Genomic DNA, 21,352 nt, shown 5'->3' with positions numbered 1-21,352 from the left:
CAATAAAAAAGAAGGATAAATAACAAGTGAAAAGAAGGTAAAGGTAAAGAGCAAGAGGTTTTTTTTTTTTTTTTTTTTTTTAATTAAGTGTGATTTGAGGAGAAAGCTTTTTCTAGATTGAGCACAAGGAATAGAAAGGCAGCTAATGATAAGATGAGTGCAGCAAGCATTAGAAAAAGCATGGCTTGCAGTGAGATATATGGACTCAAAAAGAATACAACTGCAATTGAAGCACTCTGCCACAGCTTCAGTTGTGCAAATGTTCCTTCCTGTTCAAAAATCAAAATCACACAGGATATATAAGTTCATTTAAATATCTTAATAAACCTAATAAAAAAATTGAAAAATAAATTCAAACATGGATTACCATGTCATGCTTGAACAACATTGCCAACAAGGCATTTAGTTGTGTCATGAGCACCCCATCTCCTATTCCCCATATGGCAGCAATCAGAAGTGGATATACTACTCCAAGAGCACCAGTAGGCACACTGCAAAAATAAAGGGAAAAGATTTTAGATTTAAAAATTATTTTTTCACAAAAACTAACAGGAGAAAAATATCACCTGTAATTCAGGAGCCAGATCAATATACCACACTGAAGAAAAGCTCCACCAGAAACAATCACAGTGATCGATGTGAGACCTGATGTAAACCGACCAGCAGCTAGAGAACACTGATACAAGTTTCAAATTTAGTCCATATAGTTCACACAACGACACAAATAGTCCCTTCACTTAGAATCATGTCACTTACAATCGCATCGAAAACTCCATATACAGCCATGGCACCACCTACACCTGACTCACCAAGAGATGGTTGAACAAAAAACTTTGTGAACTCTGCCCTAAAATGATAAAAAAAAAAAAAATAGAATCCAAGGTTAACTGAAGAAAAATGAAAATGGAAAATTTATATTGATGGTGTTGTAAGTTGACTTATGCATACCAGACAAATGCTTGTTGTAGACCTGAATATGCTATAAGTGGGACAATTAATAACATCCTTGCGTCACATAATGGAGTTATCACATGCTTCCATAAAGATATTAGGAAAGAATAGAAACTAAGAGAGGAATCTCTTTGTTCATCTGTTTCTTCATTGTCCCTTTTCTTTAAGAATGCCATTAGAAAAGTTCCCAAGGTCATGCTGCCAAGAAAGACAGTGAAAAGTAAAGTTGTGCCACTTGTACTTCCCTCCTGTAAATAATTAAATAATAATTAAAAAAAATAAAATAGGTAGTGGTTGTTAGAAGCAAATTTAATGGGATCAATTTAGTTATATAGATTCTTACAGTTCCATCCTTCAACAGAAAAAGAGTCAAAAGATTTCCAACTAGCTGAAAAGTTCAATAGAAATAGAAATTAGTTTATCAGTTCACAGCTTTAATCGCTTTAATAAATAATTGCCTTTGTTAACTGAAAGTTTAAACTACACCTGATGAGTAGCAAAAATCGCCCAAAATTCTCCATTGAAGTGACCGATTACAGTTCCTTCATGTAGCTTGTGATCAATTGCTTGGCTCCTTGCAGCAGAGGTAAGGTATGTCCCCTGATATACAAAGATATACTCAAATAGTAAGCAACAAATATATTAATTACTCTTACAAGTCAAAAATATTGTATAAATGTTTGAATTTATAAAATTAAAAGGATCTCAAAAGAAAAGATATGTACCTCCCCAACCCATAAAATAGCAGCAGCAAATCCAAGGTACAAAGAAGCTGGCACCATTGTATACCTATGAGGGAGGAAAATGGAAAATGATAGAATCAAAATTATATCACAAATTGACAGAAGAGTAGAAGACATTTAACTGAGATACAAAAGAAATGGGAGTTTGTTAAAAATGAATTTAACAATTATAAGTAAATCATGGATTTAGTAGCAGCATTGCAAGACTGATAATTACCAGGATGGTTTTAAATTTGCAGCTATGTATAGCCAGTAACCTGTAGTACCAAGAAGCAGAGCATTCTTTGATCCAAGTTTTCTAACAACTGAAGAGGCAAAAAGTGAAGAAACTGTGAAAGATGTGTACAATATGCCAAGTGAAATTGTTCCCAGATCTCCATCCTGTAATAACACAAAACATTTAATGATCACATAAGATTATATAACCATTCATATCTGATTTCTTCTCCCTTAATCCAGATACAGTTACAAATATCTACTTAAACGACTTATGAGAAAAAAGATAAGAAACACACAGATGATACAAGTGTTTTGACTAGCGAATTAATTCCTCCTTTTCTATCTGCTGTGCTGATTTTGTTCAATAATGGAAACTTTTCTAAAAAATATCGAGTTTGAAGTGTCAACACCAATTAAATGTCCATAATTTTTTAATCAATTTACAAAGTTATTGACAGCAAACTCAGAAGACCTAGTCACTTAAGGCTTATACATCTACACAAAATAATCAACCAACCATCTGTAACTACGACTCCATTCCCTCAAAACATATACCTTGACTTTTGAGGTCAACATTATGACTCCTCAAATCCAAATTGATATCGATTTTTCGCCAATTTAATATTGAAGTTAGCAAAGGTTTTTCAATAACTCTATACAATCATTGACCGAAAAAGGTGGAAAGGATAGAGTCCTTAATCCAACTTCTCTCTGATAAAAATTGATGCATACAAACATCGAGCAAATTTAACACAATAATTAAACTGAAAATTATATATGCAGAACCAGAAAAAGGAAACTCACAGTGTTGAGTGTGCTCTGCAAATTCTGAGCAGCGCCGTAAGCAAGGAAAATCAACAAGAACGCCCAGCTCAGAATATGAATGTCTCTGCTATGATTAAGCGTTTGAGTTCCATTTTGATTCTGGTCAACAAGCGGTGATTCTTCATCCGTGGCCATCTATTGATTCGACTAATGATCGATCCTTGATATCTCCAGTATGAGACACTAACTTTACAGAATCATAGGTACATGGATATTATCGATTTATATATACAAATATACATAAATTTAACAAAAAATTGGAGCGCCGGCGAGAGCAGAAGGTATAAATTATTGATGGAATCGGAAGGATCTGATAGACGACACAGAGAGAAGAATCTGTAGAATCTGGTGTGTTTGTGTGTGTGTGAGTTGCTTTAGATTTTTAACAACTTATATTATTGTTAAATTATTTTATTCATAAAAATTCAAAATAAAATGAAATTTTGGCGATTAGTTGGGTTTTTGAAGATAAATTAAAAATCAATACAATAAAATAATAATATCGTAACAAAGTAAGAAATTCATGACCGAAAATACAAGAAAGTAGCACCTAAAAATTTTAAATCATATAAGTAAAGGGATCAATTTGTTCGTAGGCCGGTTTTATAGGGGAGCATATTGCAAGTTAACGTTAATTTATATATTAATTCGTTTGGTGGGAAAATAATAAGACGGATAATCTGACGCCTCATTATTTGTCCGTTACCGTGAAGGAGACCACATCGTTTTCTTTGTCTTGTCTTTTTCCATTTGATACCTGATTCAGTTGAAATTTTAATTGATTTTTCTACTTTCCTTGTATATTCCTTATAATAATACAAGCTATATTAATAAGAATTTTAAAAGGATTTTAATTAAAATACATATTTGAAATTTGTGGTTTTTTATTCCATTTATTATTTATACTAAAATGTTAAAACTGTTTTGTTAACTACAACAAACTAAAAAGGTCACATGTTATTTCCTACTGTCAAAAGCTTCATTTATGAAGTTAGAATATAAGATGGGGAGTTGTGAAGTGTTAGTAACACCACAGTTGGAAAATAAAGTTGTTGCTAGTCTATTATGGCAAAAATGTGCATGTGTGGCTACTCATAAGAGCCTCTGTGATTGACGTGTCGGTGTGAACTCAAAAAGATAGTTACACAGATTAATTGTATATACATACTTGTGGGGAGATTACTGCGGATCCAAATGAATTTTTGAACATATCTCAACCGATGCAAAACACATTAAAAAAATATATATCAAACACTTAGTTTCATGAACAAGTGCAAACACAACAACCAAATATAGACAACAACTGGCATTTACATGGTTGGACAAAGTGGAGATCGTGTACACCCACAAGGAGAAATGTTGTATTATTATGAACCCTAATGTTTAAAAATGACGAGGTAACTGTAAGAGTAAGAGAAACATGAGATGATGTGGATAAAACATTACTCGATGTATAAAATGTGTTTGGAAAATGAGTGAAACACTAATGGTGACAAATGGTCCATTTGGCCATCTGTCCAAAGTACATTGGCTAAGATTGGATAAGTTGGTGAAAGAGGTACTTTGGGTTTGTTGAAGGATAGATGCAAGCTCATAAAATGAATATAAAAATTATAAATAGGTTAGTTTTTATACTGCTGTAAATGGTTGGTTTTGAAAGTATAACACTATGTATGGAAAAAAGGAAGTATAATTGGTTAGGTTTCTATAGTTTCTTAAGAGGAAAACTGATAGCAAAAAATCAAACATGTTTTATATTTTCAAACCAAAGTCAAACATGTTTAAATTTTCAAAATAAAATATCTTAATAGGAAAAATATAATATAATTAAGTACATTGTTTTAAAAGATTAGAGTTTGAAATTATCATTCTGTAGTAGAAGGTAATAATGTCTTTGTAATAAATTAAACTAAAATATCTTAATATGAAAAATAATAGAAAGATAATTGGTAATCAGAATAAAACAAATTTATATTTTGGGATAATGACTTAAAAGAGTAATATATTTTTTGATTTATACACATTTAATCACTTGATTTTTTTTTTCGTCCACATTTACCCCCTTCAACTTATTAAACTGTACAAATTAATTTAGTCCTTATGACCAGCTACTCCAGGTTAGCCGGTAAAAATGACTTAATAGGGTAATATATTTCTCACTTTGTACATATTTAGTTCTTAATATTTGTGTACACATTTAGTCCTTAATATTTTTTTTGTTGCAAAATAAATCATTTTTGTTTTTGTATTCATTCAGTATTTTTGAATGATTTCTTTAGATTTTCTCACGACATCTTATATGTTTTAGGCCAAGATACTTGGTGCGGACTGACTATAAGCTATAGGCACGGAGACTTGAGAAGAGCGGTAGGGTTAAGGTAGCATGTCAACAAACCTTCGGTATTCTAGCCCGAGCCCGATGACTGATTGGACCTATTACATGTTGGCATTCCAATCCGATGATTGATTGGGCCAATGTATTCCAATCTGATGAGTGTGGGTCCGTTATGCATAATAATACGTTTTTTGTATCGGGTATTTTAGGGGAAACTGACTAAACTTTGTGCTTACCCAGTTGTTTATGTTTTCAGGTTCTATCGTTGGTCTTGGGAAGGAGAATGCATAACTGTACACACTCATCAACAATATTGGGGATTTTGCGTTTCTTATATTACTCTGATTTTCGATAAATATATTTTGGAATAAATGTTTTTTTTTCTTAATAATGGATTTATAATTAGGGAGTTTTGCCTTATTTAAAAATGAAAATTTTTGGTTGTGAAAATGAGACATTACACATAAATATCAACAACCCCACACACTTCATCAATGATTGTCCCACGTAAGATATCGTGAGAAAAACCTAAAGAAAACATTCATAAGTACTAAATGTGTATAAAAACAAAAATGGCATATTTTGAAACAAAAAAAATATATATTTAGGACTAAACGTGTACAAAAATATTAAGGACTAAATGTGTATAAAATGAGAAATATATTACCCTATTAAGCCATTTTTCCCGGGTAACCTGGAGTAACCAGTCATAAGGACTGAATGTGTACAGTTTAACAAGTTAAAGAGGTAAATGTGGATGAAAAAAAAAAACTCAGTGACCAAATGTGTACAAATCAAAAAAATATAGTACCCTTTTAAGTCATTATCCTTTATATTTTGTTACAACGTAAATTTTCAGACAAAATTTTCATTTTAAAACACAATAAAACTCATTTTTACATTTTCTAAAAAACCAAAAGTGTCTCAAATGTCAACAAATCTACAAATACAAATCACTATCCAGAATCATGAAAATAAGCTTGCTCCAGTGTGTACTATCAAGTCGGTGCCTTCCCGTGATCCTGAGAGGTACCTAAAACACATAACACATAACACGGTAAGCACGAAGATTAGTGAGTTCCCCAAAATACCACACATATCTCATTAGCCTCTCATGGCTATGCTCAAATAAGACCCTCTGGTCAATGTGTCTCAATGGGACCCTCCGGTCCCGCAACTCAGGTGGACCCTCTGATCCTAACTCGGTAAGCTCAGAATAATACACGACACAAATCACAAAGACATAATGCAGGATATCACAATACTCAATATAACACGTAAGACCCTCCGGTCACACAAGGATTACCACACTAGGTAAAGTATAGTGAGAAGACTCACCTCGTAAGCTTGCAAGTAATAATATCGTACACGAATCTCGAACTAGCCTCAACCTAACACATAAGATAATAATCCTTAATTAACACTTAAATCGTGATTCGAAATAAACTAGGTTATTGTCTTTCTCAAACTCTTCGAATGGATAAAAGACCAGTTTACCCCTCCATGGTTACCATTCTCCCTACCTTGACTAAACCCTAAAGTCGATAGAAGTCAACACTCGAGTCAGCTGTCCATGTTGACCTGACTCGCCGAGTGCATCTATGTGACTCGTTGAGTCCCCCTTGTTCCTTCAGAACATCATGAAAACCCAACTCAACTCATCGAGTTGTCTCGTCGATTCGTCGAGTTACCCATGTTCGGACTCATCAGGGAAAACCCTAGCCGACTCGTCGAGTCATATCGTTGACTTAGCGAGTCCCTTCAGTCTAAATTCTCATTCAGACGTTTTAAGGCAGATCTACCACTCCACATTCTAGGTCTAAGATCCCAAGGCTTGAATGTCATGTAAAGCTTTGATCTTTACGTTCATGCATGGCATATTTTGCTCCAAAATGCCATTACAACTCTAATAAGGGTGTTTAAGCAAAAATACTCTTATATGGTTGAATAAAGTTGGGACCTTTGGACTTTATGGACCTCACAAGGTCCATATATGAAGTCTAGACCTCCTGATAGACTCAATGCACTCAATTCCCAATAAAAAGGTGGTAAAATCCCTAACTTGCATAATCCTTAAATCTAACCAATAAGATGAGAAATGTGTAGGCTTTTTACCTTCCACAAAAGCTATGGACAATATAGCACTAGATCCAACAATTTCTCCTCGTTCCTCGTTGGATAATCTCCTATTCTCCTCAAAAGATGCATCAGAATACTCAAGATTAGCTCTATAACTCTCTTAGCTCACAACAAACATTTAGGGTTTCACACAAGGGAGTTGGGCAGCTGGTGAGGCAGAAATAAGGACATAAGTTCTCTTAAATAGGCCCCAACCCCGGAGATTTAGGGTTCACCTCACAACGCCAACTCGGCGAGTTGGCTCTCTGACTCGTCGAGTCGGTTATTAAACTCACGTGGCCAAATCGACTCTACTCGACGAGTTGGGCTCACAACTCGTCAAGTCATTCAGTAAATCTCAAAAATAAATACATAAATAATATACTTGGGAGCCTGGATGTTACATATTTTCAAAGAAAAATGCCTTGATATAAATAACTAAAAGTACAAAGTCTTAATTAGTAACCAAAATCAAACAAGTGCAATGCTTATTAGGTTTAAAATTTTGAATAAGTATAAAATATTAAAAGGGAAAAAGTTAAACATACAATATCTTATTAGGTTCAAATTTTAAATAACGTTATTTTGAAAGTTTTGTGTCTTAATTGGGAAAAATAATAAAAGTACATTATCTTATTATGTTAGATTTTAATTGAATAAAAAATAAAAGTGCAATGCTTAGAATTCTAAGTATAGTTTTCGATTGAAGAAAAAATGCTAGTATATTGATTACATCACAACAAAAAATCAAACAAGTTTTCGTATTTAAAAGTATTATGTTTTTGTAGGTGAAAAGTAAAGGCACTATGCTAAATATGGTTAGAACAACGAGTACAAAGTCTCACTAGAAATAAATAAATACAGACAATGTTTTATAGAAAAAAATAGAAATTGTAATGCTATTAACAAATCAGAATATTAAATACCAAAAGTATGATACCAAGATTGAAAGTAAAATGTTATAAGTGGTTAGATTTTCATAATACATTGACTTCATAGTAAAAAACCAAAAGTATAATGCTAAAATTAAAAAAAAAAAATCAAACAAGTTCAGAATTTCATAAATACAAATACTTAGTAGTAAAAAATACCATGTCTTAATAGATTTGATGTTTAAAGTATAATGATATAAATGGTTCGATTTTCAAAGCCTGATATCTTAATAAATAAAAAAAATAGAACTACAATGCCTTCATATGTTAAATTTCGAAAGTATAATGTTATAATAATTGGTTGGACAGTCACAACACATTGACTTAATAGGAAAAGAATTTACATTTAAAATGTCCTAATAGGAAAAAGATTAAAATTACAAATGCCTAAAGATTACAATTGTACACAAATAGGTCAATTCATGGGACACTAAGTTCTTATACGTTGCTTCTACATAACATTCACTTTCACAAGTTACAATATACCAACTTATGAGACCACATGGAAAGGTTTTTTCATTGTTTCCATATTAAGACTTTTTCCATGTATGTAAATTATAAAGTAATCATGTAACATCATGTTTTTCGTCATTTCTTATTTTAGGGACGTAGGCATAAAGTTGATTGTATGAGGCGTTAGGCCTTAATGAGGCAAGGTTTAGTCCTTGTGGAAAGGGGTAGTTATAGTTAAGATATTTAACCTTTGAATCGTATGAGGCAAGGTTTAGTCCTTGTGTAAAGAAGTAATTATAGTTGAATCGTTGTGGGTGTTGTTTGGGGATTGCTAGACTCGGTAGTGTTAGGGAAAAATGGTGGCAAAGTGGGTACAATGTATGGTTAAGCACACTACTATTTGGGAATGGTGGGGGTGTTGTGTGGGTCAGAGTGGATGGCGATGTTTGACTCTGGGTTAAAACCGATTGCATGATTGCTGCAATGGACGGTGGAGGATCATTTGGTGACGGTGTCATCATGGGATATGGTGGCGGACCACCAGATGATGGTGCTGCCACAAGAGGTGGTGGCAGGCCACCATATGATGGTGTTGGTTCAAGAGACAGTGGCAGGCCACCGGATGATGGCGCTACTTCAAGAGATGGTAGCGGGAAAAATGTCGGAGGGTGGCGCTGCTTCAAGAGATGGTGACAGGCCACCGAAGGATGGCAATGCTGGAGTGTTGGTTGCTTCCAACGACACCATTGGGTGTATTGGGCTATGCGGTGGTTCCGATGGCTCACCCGTCATCTTCTTCGTCATGCGTGGTTAGGTTGAAATAGAAAAAGTAAAAGGGGTTTGCATATCTATTGTCATACAAATGGATGGCGCCAAATGATGCGACCTAGCTCCAAACCACCTTGGCTACTGAGAGATGGTCGTCGGAATAGAACCTGAGAGGTCACAAAGAAAGAAGAAACGTTAGTTGCTCTCCCAGAGGAGGTCCCGGAAAGACACTCTGACGGTCAAGTTAGTGGGATGAATCTGAAGTATGGAGGTGTATGATCGGGGAAGAGAATAGCTTACCTCTCAAGGCAGAGTAATCAACCTTTTATACCGAGGATCCTCTTTAATCCGTACGAGGGATAAGGAGTGTGACTCCGAAAAGATCCGTCACCCTTTTAGGAGGAACCTGCTCCACTTTAGTGTCCGGTCCAACGATTGGTCCATACGATAATGCTCTGGTCGTGCTCTTTGTCGCATGGAGCCATTATCCTTCGACTATTGCTAAAGGACAACACTTAGCGAGGGTGAACTTCCTACGCTGTCAGCTCACGGTAGTCTGGGGTTTCCAGAGCGGCTGAGTCGCCTCGCGGGAGTCCGGGGTTGCCTGAGCGGCCGAGTCGCCGGCCCGGGCTTCGCTAGAAACTCCTCATCGGGGGTTCGCTTGTTTCTGGCCCGCTCTGAGGGGCGTATCATCAGTTATGTACTAGCAGGATTATGATTATATGTTTGAGTGTGTATAGAGGGAGGGGGGAAGATATGCGGGGCCTACTAGAAACAAATATATATACCGAGTGGGGCCTGATACCGGGCAGGGCCTGATACCGGATTCGTCCGATGCCAGGAGGGGCCCAATGTAGCGGGCTAGGCCCAATGTTTGAGGTATGTGATTATGTGTATGGTATGTGGTAATTTAGGGAGACTCGCTAAGCTTCGTGCTTACAGTTTTCACTTTTGGTTTCAAGTACTTCCACTATCAAGGGGAAGAGCTCGGGATGACTACATGGCACACACTATAGCTTTTAGCCTGGGATGATTTACTCTGATATTTTGACATATGATTTGATACGATATTTTGTTATGATGATTGAGATACATTACTTATGTTTTATGAGATGATGAATGGCAATTGTGGTTTTTATGAATAATTAAAACGGAATTTTTGGATTATATTTTTGGGATGTTACAGAAATAACAAAGGGTGTTCTAATTTTCTATAAACAAGCAGCTTGATTTTCTGTTTCTTGTCGAATAAAAACAGTATTAACCCCTCTACAAACTGGATGATTCTAATATCAAAATAGATAACAAATTCACTTTTGTTGCTTTTTAAAACAATATCTAGATCCATGATTTGACCAGATATATTTTATCAGTAAAATACAAATCAATTGAAGAGAAACAAGAAACATGTTAAACATGTTGGTGATTTTAGTGTCTATAACATCTCCATTCCCAGGTATGAGATTTGTTTCCTTAAGCTCATTTTCCATTTGAACTCAACATGTTGGTAGCCTCAACACGACGTGTTGAAGGACTTTTGGGTTGTGAATTTTTATGGACCAACTCGACGAGTTTGTGAGTGAAACTCGACATGTTGGTGGCTGGGTGGGAAACCCTAAATTTTAGAGTTTTGCACCCTATATAACCTCCTTCTGAAATACAGCAACCCAAGCGATAGTTCAAACTAGACACCTTTCATGTAAGTAGTCTATAATTATGGTAATTAATAATAATTCTTTTAGTTATTAGGATTAAGGGTTAAACCTAATTTAGAGTGCATTTCCTAGGTTATAGTTGTAGTTCCTAAAGAATTACTAGTTCGCTATAACCTCTAGCTCTGGTAACAATCTATCACACCCCCGACCAGCGGTGGAAATGCCCGGATGTGCGACGTTAGGATGTTGGATCACAGATAAAGATTATACATACTTATTATAACATAAATATCACTTCCATTTATCAATTGTTAAATTAAATAAGGACTATAAATTTATTACATTGTGTTTTATCTTGGTAATTATGCTTCTCGGTAGACTGCTAGTCACTTCTTCAACCATTGTTGTAATATCTGCTATTTCAATTGGAGACCTAGGAATACACGTGGTTTGAAAGTTCAACATAATGTTGGTAAGTTCACAAGATTTGTATACTCTAAAAATACTTTGTAGTTTTTGTTATGTAAGCGTTTGTCATATTTCTAGACTTGTGTTGGTGGGTTCGGGAATGCCAAACTATTTCCTCTTAGGGTTAGGATAATGGTTTGGTAGGTGATGAGTCCTCAATTCCTGTAAGTAAAGTTGGAAACACCTCCTTTCCAAACCCGTATCGTACTCTCACAATAAAAAATGTATTAATCACTCCTAAAATTATTAAAAACTTGATCTATGTGTGTCATTTTATTTGTGACAATATGGTTTCTATTGAATTTAACTATTTTGGTTTTTTGTGAAGGATCTTCAAACCATTCGAATTCTCATGTGATGTGATAACACTAGATATCTCTATCTGGTCTCATCCATCCTCTCAATCTTTCGTCTCTGTTGCTCCATTCATTTAGCATTTGCGTCTTGGACATCCCAATTGTCAAGTTTTCAAGACTTTAATTGATCGTAGTTCTATTTCATGTTCCAAAAATAATAAAATTTCCACTTTATGTCAATCTTGTCAACTTGGTAAACACATTAAATTACCATTTAGTTTTTATTCTCATGTTTTGTCTTCTCCTTTTGATCTTATACACTCCAATATATGGACCTCTCCAACTGAAAATATTAGTGGCATTAAATATTATGTTATTTTCCTTGATAAGTTTTCTTATTTTTTTGTGTGCCTATCCTTTACATACAAAATATGATGTTTTCTCTAAATTTGTTCATTTTTCATCTCTTGTTTAAAATCAATTCAAAACGACATTAAGGTTTTTCAATGTCATAATGGTGGTGAATATGATAATACTTGATTTCACCAACTTTGTGACATCAATGGCAACCAAATTCATTTTTCATGCCCTCATACATCTTAACAAAATGGTAAATTTGAACGCATGCTGCGGACCATCAATAATATAGTTCATACTCTCATGTTTCATGCTCGTCTTCCACCCGACTATTGGGTTGAAGCTCTAAAAATGGACACACACCTCCTAAACATCCTTCCATCCACCACCATTAATAATGACACTCCTTTTCACAAATTATATCACATCAATAATATAGTTCGTACTCTCATGTTTTTTGGCTACTCTTGTTTTCCTCATATTGTCACTCCTCATAAACATTCTCCTCGTTCCACTCCCTACATGTTTCTTGATATCCCACTAACCAAAAAGGATATCGTTGTCTCAATCTCGATAATAAACAAATCATTATTTTGAGACATGTTTTTTTTGATGCAACAACATTTCCATTTGGATCCTTGACACCTAATAAAGCCCTTTCCTACTCATTTCTTGACAACATTGACATTCCTCCTATTTTTACTCAACCTCCACCCGTTTCTTGCTCATCCTCGGTCACTCCCAATGTTGTTGATCATCCTTCTTCTTTCTTTGATCAGCATCCTAACACTGAATCTGAATCCCCCTCACATCCATCTTTATCGCAACCCACTGCTCTCGTTGATCAACCCGTCGATCAATTTGCTTCGACTACTGATCAACCCTCTTCGTCTTTTGATTTCACTATCGGTTGAGCCTTTTCTCCTCAAACTCCAGCCTTGCACCCTTACCCACTTAATTCCGCTCATCACCCAATGCTCACTCTTAGAAAATGGGTTATCAAGAAACCTATTCAAAAACTCAATCTCCACGTTGACACTTCCTCTTCAACTCTTCGTACCTACTTACAGGCGTTTTAGGATTCTTACTGGCTTAAAGTAATGCAAGAGGAATTCTTTTCTCTTATTTCGAACAATACCTAGATTCTAGTTCTGCGCCTACCTAATGCTAATCTCATTAATTTCATCTAGATTTTAAAAAGAAACTTCATGCGGATGGTTCTCTAGATCTCTACAAAGCTAGACTTGTTGCTAACGATCATACTCAGAGATCTGGTATTGACTGTGAAGAGACATTTATCCTTGTTGTCAAACCAATCACTGTTCGTACAATTTTGAGCATTGTTGTCACTCATAAGTGGCTTATTCATCATCTTGATGTGAAGAATGTTTTCCTTCATGACCATCTACATGAGACAGTTTATATGAAATGACCACTAGGTTTTCATGATTCTTCTAAACCTGATCATGTATGTTTATAACAATGATTGTTATATGGTCTCAAATAGGCTCTGCGCGCTTAGATCCATCGTTTGAATGTGTTTATTATTCGCAATAGGTTTACTAACAACAAGTGTTATTCTTTTTTTATCTATAGGCATGGCCAACACACTGCTTATTTCCTCCTTTACATGGATGATATTGTTCTCACTAGCTCCTCTCCTCAACTTTTGTCACACATTATCTCGATTCTTGGATCTGAATTTGCTATGACATATCTTGGCGATTTACATTATTTCTTGGGTATCTCTGCTACCAGAACTGTCACTGGTCTGCTTTTATATCAACATAAATATGCTAGTGAAATATTGGCTCATGCTTCCATGCTTAATTGTAAACCTACCTCCACTCCAGTTGACTTGTCTGCTAAATTTGATGGTTCTATATATCACAGTATTGATGGTGGTTTACAATATTCGACTTTCACAAGACTGACATTACATATGGTATTCAACAAATTTGTCTCTACATGGATGATCCTAGAGAGCCTCACTTCACCTCTCTCTAGAGTATTCTCATATACATTTGGGTACTTTTGATCATGGTCTTCAAATTTTCATCTCTCGTAATAGGGATATTATTGCTTACTCTGACACCGATTAGGCAGGATGTGTGGTATCTCGTCGTTCTACATCCAGGTATTGTGTTTTCTTAAGACACAATCAGTTATTTTGGTCTTCTAAATGATAGAACATGATCTCTCACTCTAGTGCTTAAGCAAATATAGAGGAGTTGGTAATGTAGTTGTTGAGACTTGTTGGATACACAATCTCCACCTTGAGCTACACTACTCACCGTATCACGCTACTATTGTTTATTGTGACAATATCAGTGCGATTTACATGTCTTCCAATCGGTTTTAACATCAACGTCCTAAGAAAATTAAGATAGGTCTTCATTTTGTTCAAGACAAAGTCGCCACTAGTCATTTACGCATTCTTCATGTTCCCTCCAAATCTCTATATGATAACATTTTCACAAAGAGTCTTCCCTCGACATTATTTTTGGATTTTCAGTCCAGTTTGAATGTTCATAATGTTACTCATGTTCAAAATGTGGGGGGTTGTTAGCGTATCTCTCTCTATATATATACATTGATGTTATTTTGTGCAGCCCATATTAAGTGAGCTTCGGCCCATCTGTTGTAATTCCGATATATATATATATATATATATATATATATATATATATATATATATATATATATATATATATATATAATGCACATCAACAATTCTAGCATTATCCGTCAACTTTCTTAGCGATCTAATAGAAAATTTTCTATTAAAATCACTTTTCCAGCGCCATAAATCAGGGTCCATCGACAGCCTCATCCCAGAGACCAACCTGTTAAGTGCGTGCAGTTAAGTGGTCTCATCACCATTTCTTGGGTTTCTTTTCCAACACCATTGTCCAACGGCTCCAGGATTATGAATTCTTTCAGCAATTTTACAATTTTTTTTTGTGTCTCAATCATATATAATTTTGGGAAAACATCCGTAACGACTCTACTATCAATCCAACGATCCTTCCAGAAGTGTGTGTTATCTCTTGCCCCAATATTCCTTTCAAGAAGGTTGTTAAAATAAATGTTTCACTATTCAAGCTTCACCTCAACTTTACAAATAGAGAACCAAATCCCTGGAAGCCTGCATTTTGCTAACGGTTTACCATTAATACCAAAAATGTTATGAACTTTTGTTATATACAACAACCAAAGACTTTTGTATTCACATTTTAAATGTCACAACCACTTGGCAAGTAAAGCTACATTTATGGTTCTAAGATACCCAATACCGATACCGCCTTTGTTTTTAGGTGTAACCAAACTACTCCAAGCAATCCAATGCATTTTCTTATTATTATCTTCACCTCCCCAAAGGAATTTTGGTCTAATACCCTCTAAAGTATAAATAATTTTTTTCGAAGCTTTGAACAACGAGAAATAGAAAAATAGGAGACTACTCGAAGCAGGCTTAACAAGGGTAACTCTCCTACCAAAGAAAATGGTGCTCGCTTTCTGATTCGAAAGTTTTGTTTTAAACTTCTCAACGATGGGTTTCTAATTCTTGGCAAGCCTTATGTTGGATCCAATAGGAACACCGATGTATGTAAAAGGAAAACTAGCGGGCTCACAACAAAGGATATTAGAAAGATGACAAAGCTCAATGTTTTCAACTGTGACTCCAAAAACTTTACTTTTGTGAAGGGTCACTGTCAAACTGGAAGCAATATGGAAACATTCAAAATTTTATTGAGATTGATAACATTATCCTCAGACCACTCACCAATAAAGTTCAGTCATCTGCACATATGAGATGAGATAAACAAGGCCCATTGTTTGGTAACAAAATACCATGAAAGTAGTTTTGCTAAATAGCTTCTTTCAAATATATACTTAGACCCTCCATGGAAATAACAAAAAGGAAGGAAGATAGGCCTTGTCTCACTCCCCTCTTTATGTCAAACTCCTTAGTGGAGAAGCCGTTGACAAGAAGGAAGCCTTTCCGGAAGATAGACAAACATGAATCCATTTTCTCCATTTTAAACTGAAGTTCCTTTGCTCCATTATCGAATCTAAGAATCCTCAATTAAGTGAATCGAAAGTTTTGTCAAAGTCAACTTTGAAAATGAGGACTTTCTTTTTAGATTTTGTAGCCCAGGAATATAATTCATTTAAAATGATAGGGTCACCAAGAATACTTCTTACTTTAGTGTATGCTAACCGCTCTAGGTCAACTACTTTACCAATGATTTTTTTAAGTCTCAAAGAGAGCGCTTTGGAGAGAATCTTATACATGCAACTGATTAAATTTATCGGACTGTAGTCTTTTAGAAAAAGAAAGGGTTGTTACATTTTGGAATAAGAGATATAAAGGAGGCATTACATCTCTTACAAATCCTCCCATTCACCTTGAAGTTTTTAATGAAAACAAGCATGTCATCTTTAATAACATCCCAATACTCTTTTATAAACTAGAAAGTTAAGCCATCAGATCTCAGAGCCTTATCGTTGCCACAACACCACACAACCATCTTAAATTCCTTCATAGTGAACGTTCCTTACAAGTCATCACAGTTAGACTGAGATAACTTCAAAAATTTCGGACTAATAAGCTTAAGTCTAGCAGGAATCATCTCATTAAATTTTTCTGAAAAAATGTAACACTCGGTTTCAAATCGCTTCATTATTCGGGAGCCATGACCCGAATCATCAATTATCATAAGGCTTCGGGCCTTGGCGGAAGAGAGAGAATATTCCCTTTTTGGATGAGGGTATTATATATTAAGTGATTCGAGTGTTCGATTGTGTTTCGGAGCCCAAGGGTATATCAGTGATTTGGCAGTTCGGGTCTTTATGAATTTTGGGTTTTGTTCGGTAAGTCTTAAGGTGAGGATGAGTTGATAGAAGTGTAGACTTCTTGTGACCTTTTTGTGGATATAAAGAACGTCGAAATTGGACTTAGAACGAAGGAGTTATGGATGATTAAAATTTAAGTGTTTTGGAGCTTGGTCGAGTATGCGGGGCGTACTTACCAAGTACGCATGGCGTAGTGGTTGGATCGGTCGCGAATGCCTTCTGAGTACATCAGGCGTAATAATGGGTACACAGGGTGTACCCTTTAGATAGAAACCCTAATTTCTAGGGTTTTACCCCTATTTAAGCTTCTTTTATTCATTGAGCCTTGCCTCTTATTAGCCTACATACCTCCTAAACCCTAATCTCCACCCTTAGCCACCATCTTGGAGTTCTTAAGTAATTGTGAGGAATCTTGGAATGTTTTTGTGCATTTTGAAGAGATCAGAGCTTGTTGAGGAATCATCACTTAGAGTGGAGCTTAGAGATCCATAAGTTACTCATCTTTTGCAACCTATTGAAGGTAAAAAGATTTAATCTTATCATCTATTTTGAGTGGATCTAGTTTGGGGTGGTTGTGGCACATTTTGGTCTCTTTGGTTTGCCTTTTTGGAAATGAGTTTTCTACAGGAGTTTGGTCCCTAGATCTGGACATTTGAGGTGTCCCAAATACATAAAAATGCAATCTTGAAGGATAATATCAATGAATGAGCATTAGTTCCTTTGAGCCATGCAAAATCTCAAATTCAACAACTTTGTGGATTAAGTCATGATTTAGAACAAGTTCTGAGTATTAGACGTATTGGATTAAGGGATTAAGACCTTTTCTAAGTGGATTGTGAGCAGTATGCATACGCGGGGCATACCTCCTAGTACTTAGCGCATACTGAGTCGAGCCGGTGTACGCTGAGTGTACCAACTGAGTACGCAGGGTGTACTCAATCTGTTGGGTTTTCTTGATGTGTTGACCTTTTTTGACCTTGTCCATTGACCAAAAGTTTAACCAAGGTTGACCATTGGACATTTTATGCCTTTTAGGATATTAGGCCTTCTCAGATTAGGCCCATGATGGGTTTTGGTCCCAATTTGGAAAATTAGGCCATGTTTGGGCTTTGGGTGATTATTTTAGAATTTAGGCTTTTGGACAAGTGGATTGGGCCTTGGCCTTGCGCCAAGTTCGGGCAAGGGTAAAGAGGTCTTTTACCCTAATTTGGACTCTTCGTGTGAGTCAAGATCCAATTAGTAATTGGATGTTATTTTGTGATTGATAGCGCGAGGGGTTTTAGCAGATCTGCAGCCAGAGATTTATCCATGGGTTTTAGAAGTCTGTGGTGAGTATCCTCATTGTGTTTATGGTTCGACAGCACCAATGTCGGCCCATTGGCTTATGAATTATTGAAAGACCAGGGGGTGGCCCTTGGCATTGTATGAAAGACCCGGAGGTGGCTCCTAGCAAATTTGTATGCAAGACTAGGGTTCAGACCCTGACAGTTAAGTATATTGTTAGTTGTAGAATGTATGATTGTTGTCTTTGTGATGATTGCATGGAAGACCAGGAGGTGACTCTTGGTACTTGTCTGTAAGACCTAAGGTTTTGGCCTGGGCTTGGCAAGGAAAGACCATGATATAGCTCATGGCATAATGGTAAAACTATGGCTGGCACATAACATTCTATATTGTATGTATGGTATACGGTATTTTTGGAAACTCACTAAGCTTTGTGCTTACAGTTTATTGTTTATAGTTTCAGGTACTTCCGGTTCAAAAGGGAAGGATCAGGCTTAATCGCAGTGCATACACCTATGTTCTTCCGCAACTTTGTGATTTTAGGATTGTACTCTGATAATGGTTTTATTATGAAATGCTTTTAAATGTTTGAGTAAAAGATATTCGGTGTTTGATTGTATTAAAAAATGAAATTTATACCTTATGATTTTCAATACATTACAATTTTTTTTCCAAATCTCATTTTTATGCAGTTCGGATCAGTATTCCAGATCCCATTTATTGTAAGCCCATTAATTTTGCAATTTTTTTCCTCTTTCCATTAATCAAGCCAAGAAAGTTTTTGCTATTTTTGTCTCCCTAGACATCCCATTTAACACGAGCCTTTTGTTTTAGATCAAGATTTTTAATAGGTCTACACTATTCAGTCCTAAAATTGCCACGACGACTAATTACCAGTCTCATCCTCAGAATGAACAACCATAACCGAAAGGCTGATAGAGACCGAAACACTTTGCAATGAATCATGGTGGCAAACCATGCTATCTTCCCTCAACTAACTCCTTAGAATCCTCTTGATTTTCCTTGATTCGAGTACGAATCACGTGCTTCCAGTAGTACGATCCAATACTACTTTCTACCAAGAGTTTGAAACCAGATGACATAATTTATCACATAATAATCATGAGTTATAAAACCTAAATAGGCAAGGACCATAGTCATGAAAGCTGGAAACAATAATGAGACGACAATGATCATAATACAATATGGGGAGAGCAGTTTCAGAGGCATTTACCCATCTGGCCAAGAAGTTGTTGCAAGCAAAGAAACAGTCAATTTTACTTAGACTTCTTCCATCTGGGTTCATCCAAGTGAATCTTCTACCTCCGAGAATACACTCCATTATTCATGCTTATCTTATAAATGAATTGAACGCCTCCATGCTTGGGATACACACCATCTCAGAAAACCGATCCTCTCGTTGTCTTACATCTTTAAAACCTCCCATGTAAATCCAAGACCCATCTCTATCAGATTTGATATGTGGTAAGTCATTCCACAACTCCGCTATGCAAGAATCACCCGCACCTCTAAGGTTAAGAGAGAGACAGTTCATTGGGGAAGCTTACTGACTCCTTCACCACTAATAACCATGACAAATGTTTTTAATTTGATCGTTGTCACAGAATCAACATCCAACAGTATATGGCGTCAACATATGGATTCCTATCTCCATAACAAATAGAGATGTTTAAAGTTTTAGTATAAAACAATCTATTACTAATTTGTACTTAAATAGTGGGACTTTTGCCACCTTAAATGGGTACTTTATATGAAACGAAAATTGTGGTTGCCAATACGATACTTTATTTCACATCATCGAACTAGAAATTAACATGACACTACAACACGAAATAAAAGTAACAAGAAGCTAGAGAAAGAGAACCATTTGTTACACACTTAATTTCCCAACTTAAGCTAGCTAGCATGTGTATTTTCCAGCTAGCGTTACGACTTCTTTTGTGACGTTGGTGGTAAGGAAGAAGCTACACCTTTCTCTTTCAAATGTGTGGAAGCGTCTAAGGTTGGACGTGTACTATGTTGTTGTTCTGGTACCTTAGACACCGAGTTTGCATTCCTCGATTCCTGTAAATAGCAATTTTAATGAATCGATATATTTGTATATATAAATACACAAGTAAAACTGTATTTTTTTTAAATGGATTTTTACTTTCCTACCTAACAAACAAACATGATCTAAATGAGTGATTGGAATCAAGCCACGTAACACTACCTACAAGACTACTTTTTTTAATGTACGACTTTTAAACAACGACCATCACAAGGACCCCTGAGGCGATCTCATTGTACTTCCACCGGAATGGAAACCGAGAGCCAATTGCAGAATTTGAATAACCACCACCGCCCACGGCGTTCCGGTGAGCACTAGTGTATGTAATCGATGAACATACACTCCTTTTTATAATCTATGTAGTGTGATAAAATCGAACAAAACTTTATGGAAAAACGAAGATGACTTTATAAATCTGAAATGCATATAGAATCTTCCAAAACAAGAAACCTTTTTATAAGTGACCAGATCGTTTTGCATTACGAAAATGGTAAACAGGGGAGCATAAGTATTAAGAAATATGAAACGAGATCTGAATCAAGTTAAATTAAAGCACAAGCAGAGGTGAAAGTGAAACCAACCTTGTCGGAACTGTCATTGTCCGCCACGGGAGGTGGTTGCAGAACGTCGTCCGGGAAGTCGAAAACCGACTGAGATAGCCTCCTTTGGTGGCGGCGCACTCCTCCCTGAGACATTTTTGTGAGAGAAATTGGAAAAAAGATGCAGGGAATATGCATCCATGTGTGAATAGAAAGCTTGTATAAATAAACAATTTGAGTAGTGATCAGGGAGTGAAACTTGCATTATTAGTTTAACTTCCAACGTTGTCTAGATTGAAAAAATAAATGGATATTTTTATAATAAAATATAATACTTTGTTGTAAATCTTTTAATTTTATTATTATATATTCTGAACCTCATCAATTCCTCGTTAAAAAACCCATTTGATTCATCTTGATCAAATAACTATGAGACTAGACATCCATAAGTAATTAAAATAAAACTTCAGTCAGTTGA

At 35.7% G+C, this 21,352-nt stretch overlaps 1 protein-coding gene and 1 long non-coding RNA gene across 2 annotated transcripts; both read right to left on the bottom strand.

The window, feature by feature from the left end:
* Window positions 1–58: 58 nt before the first annotated feature.
* Window positions 59–3,119, bottom strand: LOC145032740 (Major facilitator superfamily protein). The gene is made up of 10 exons (XM_078981649.1): window positions 2,718–3,119; window positions 1,912–2,075; window positions 1,677–1,740; window positions 1,438–1,551; window positions 1,295–1,339; window positions 949–1,199; window positions 757–847; window positions 567–676; window positions 368–491; window positions 59–269 (listed from the first exon to the last, which is right to left on the bottom strand). Exons 1-10 carry the CDS (start codon window positions 2,871–2,873, stop codon window positions 84–86), a joined length of 1,305 nt encoding a protein of 434 aa, XP_078837775.1. The 5' UTR covers window positions 2,874–3,119; the 3' UTR covers window positions 59–83.
* Window positions 3,120–20,047: 16,928 nt separating this feature from the next.
* Window positions 20,048–21,065, bottom strand: LOC145032739 (uncharacterized). Its single transcript, XR_013677191.1, has 2 exons — window positions 20,917–21,065; window positions 20,048–20,349 (listed from the first exon to the last, which is right to left on the bottom strand). It is a non-coding gene; the product is annotated as an uncharacterized LOC145032739 (long non-coding RNA).
* Window positions 21,066–21,352: the final 287 nt, after the last annotated feature.

The sequence above is a fragment of the Lactuca saligna genome, chromosome 2, assembly GCF_052625555.1.
Source record: "Lactuca saligna cultivar CGN05327 chromosome 2, ASM5262555v1, whole genome shotgun sequence".
Lineage (NCBI taxonomy): Eukaryota > Viridiplantae > Streptophyta > Magnoliopsida > Asterales > Asteraceae > Lactuca > Lactuca saligna.
This window is presented reverse-complemented; position numbering and strand designations above follow the sequence as displayed.

Coding starts and splice junctions, on each gene's coding strand:
- LOC145032740 (XM_078981649.1), bottom strand. CDS start 2,873: ATGGCCACGGATGAAGAATCACCGCTTGTTGACCAGAATCAAAATGGA. Junction 1,741..1,911: donor GCAAATTTAAAACCATCCTG/GTAATTATCAGT, acceptor CCTCCCTCATAG/GTATACAATGGTGCCAGCTT. Junction 1,552..1,676: donor CTATTTTATGGGTTGGGGAG/GTACATATCTTT, acceptor TTTGTATATCAG/GGGACATACCTTACCTCTGC.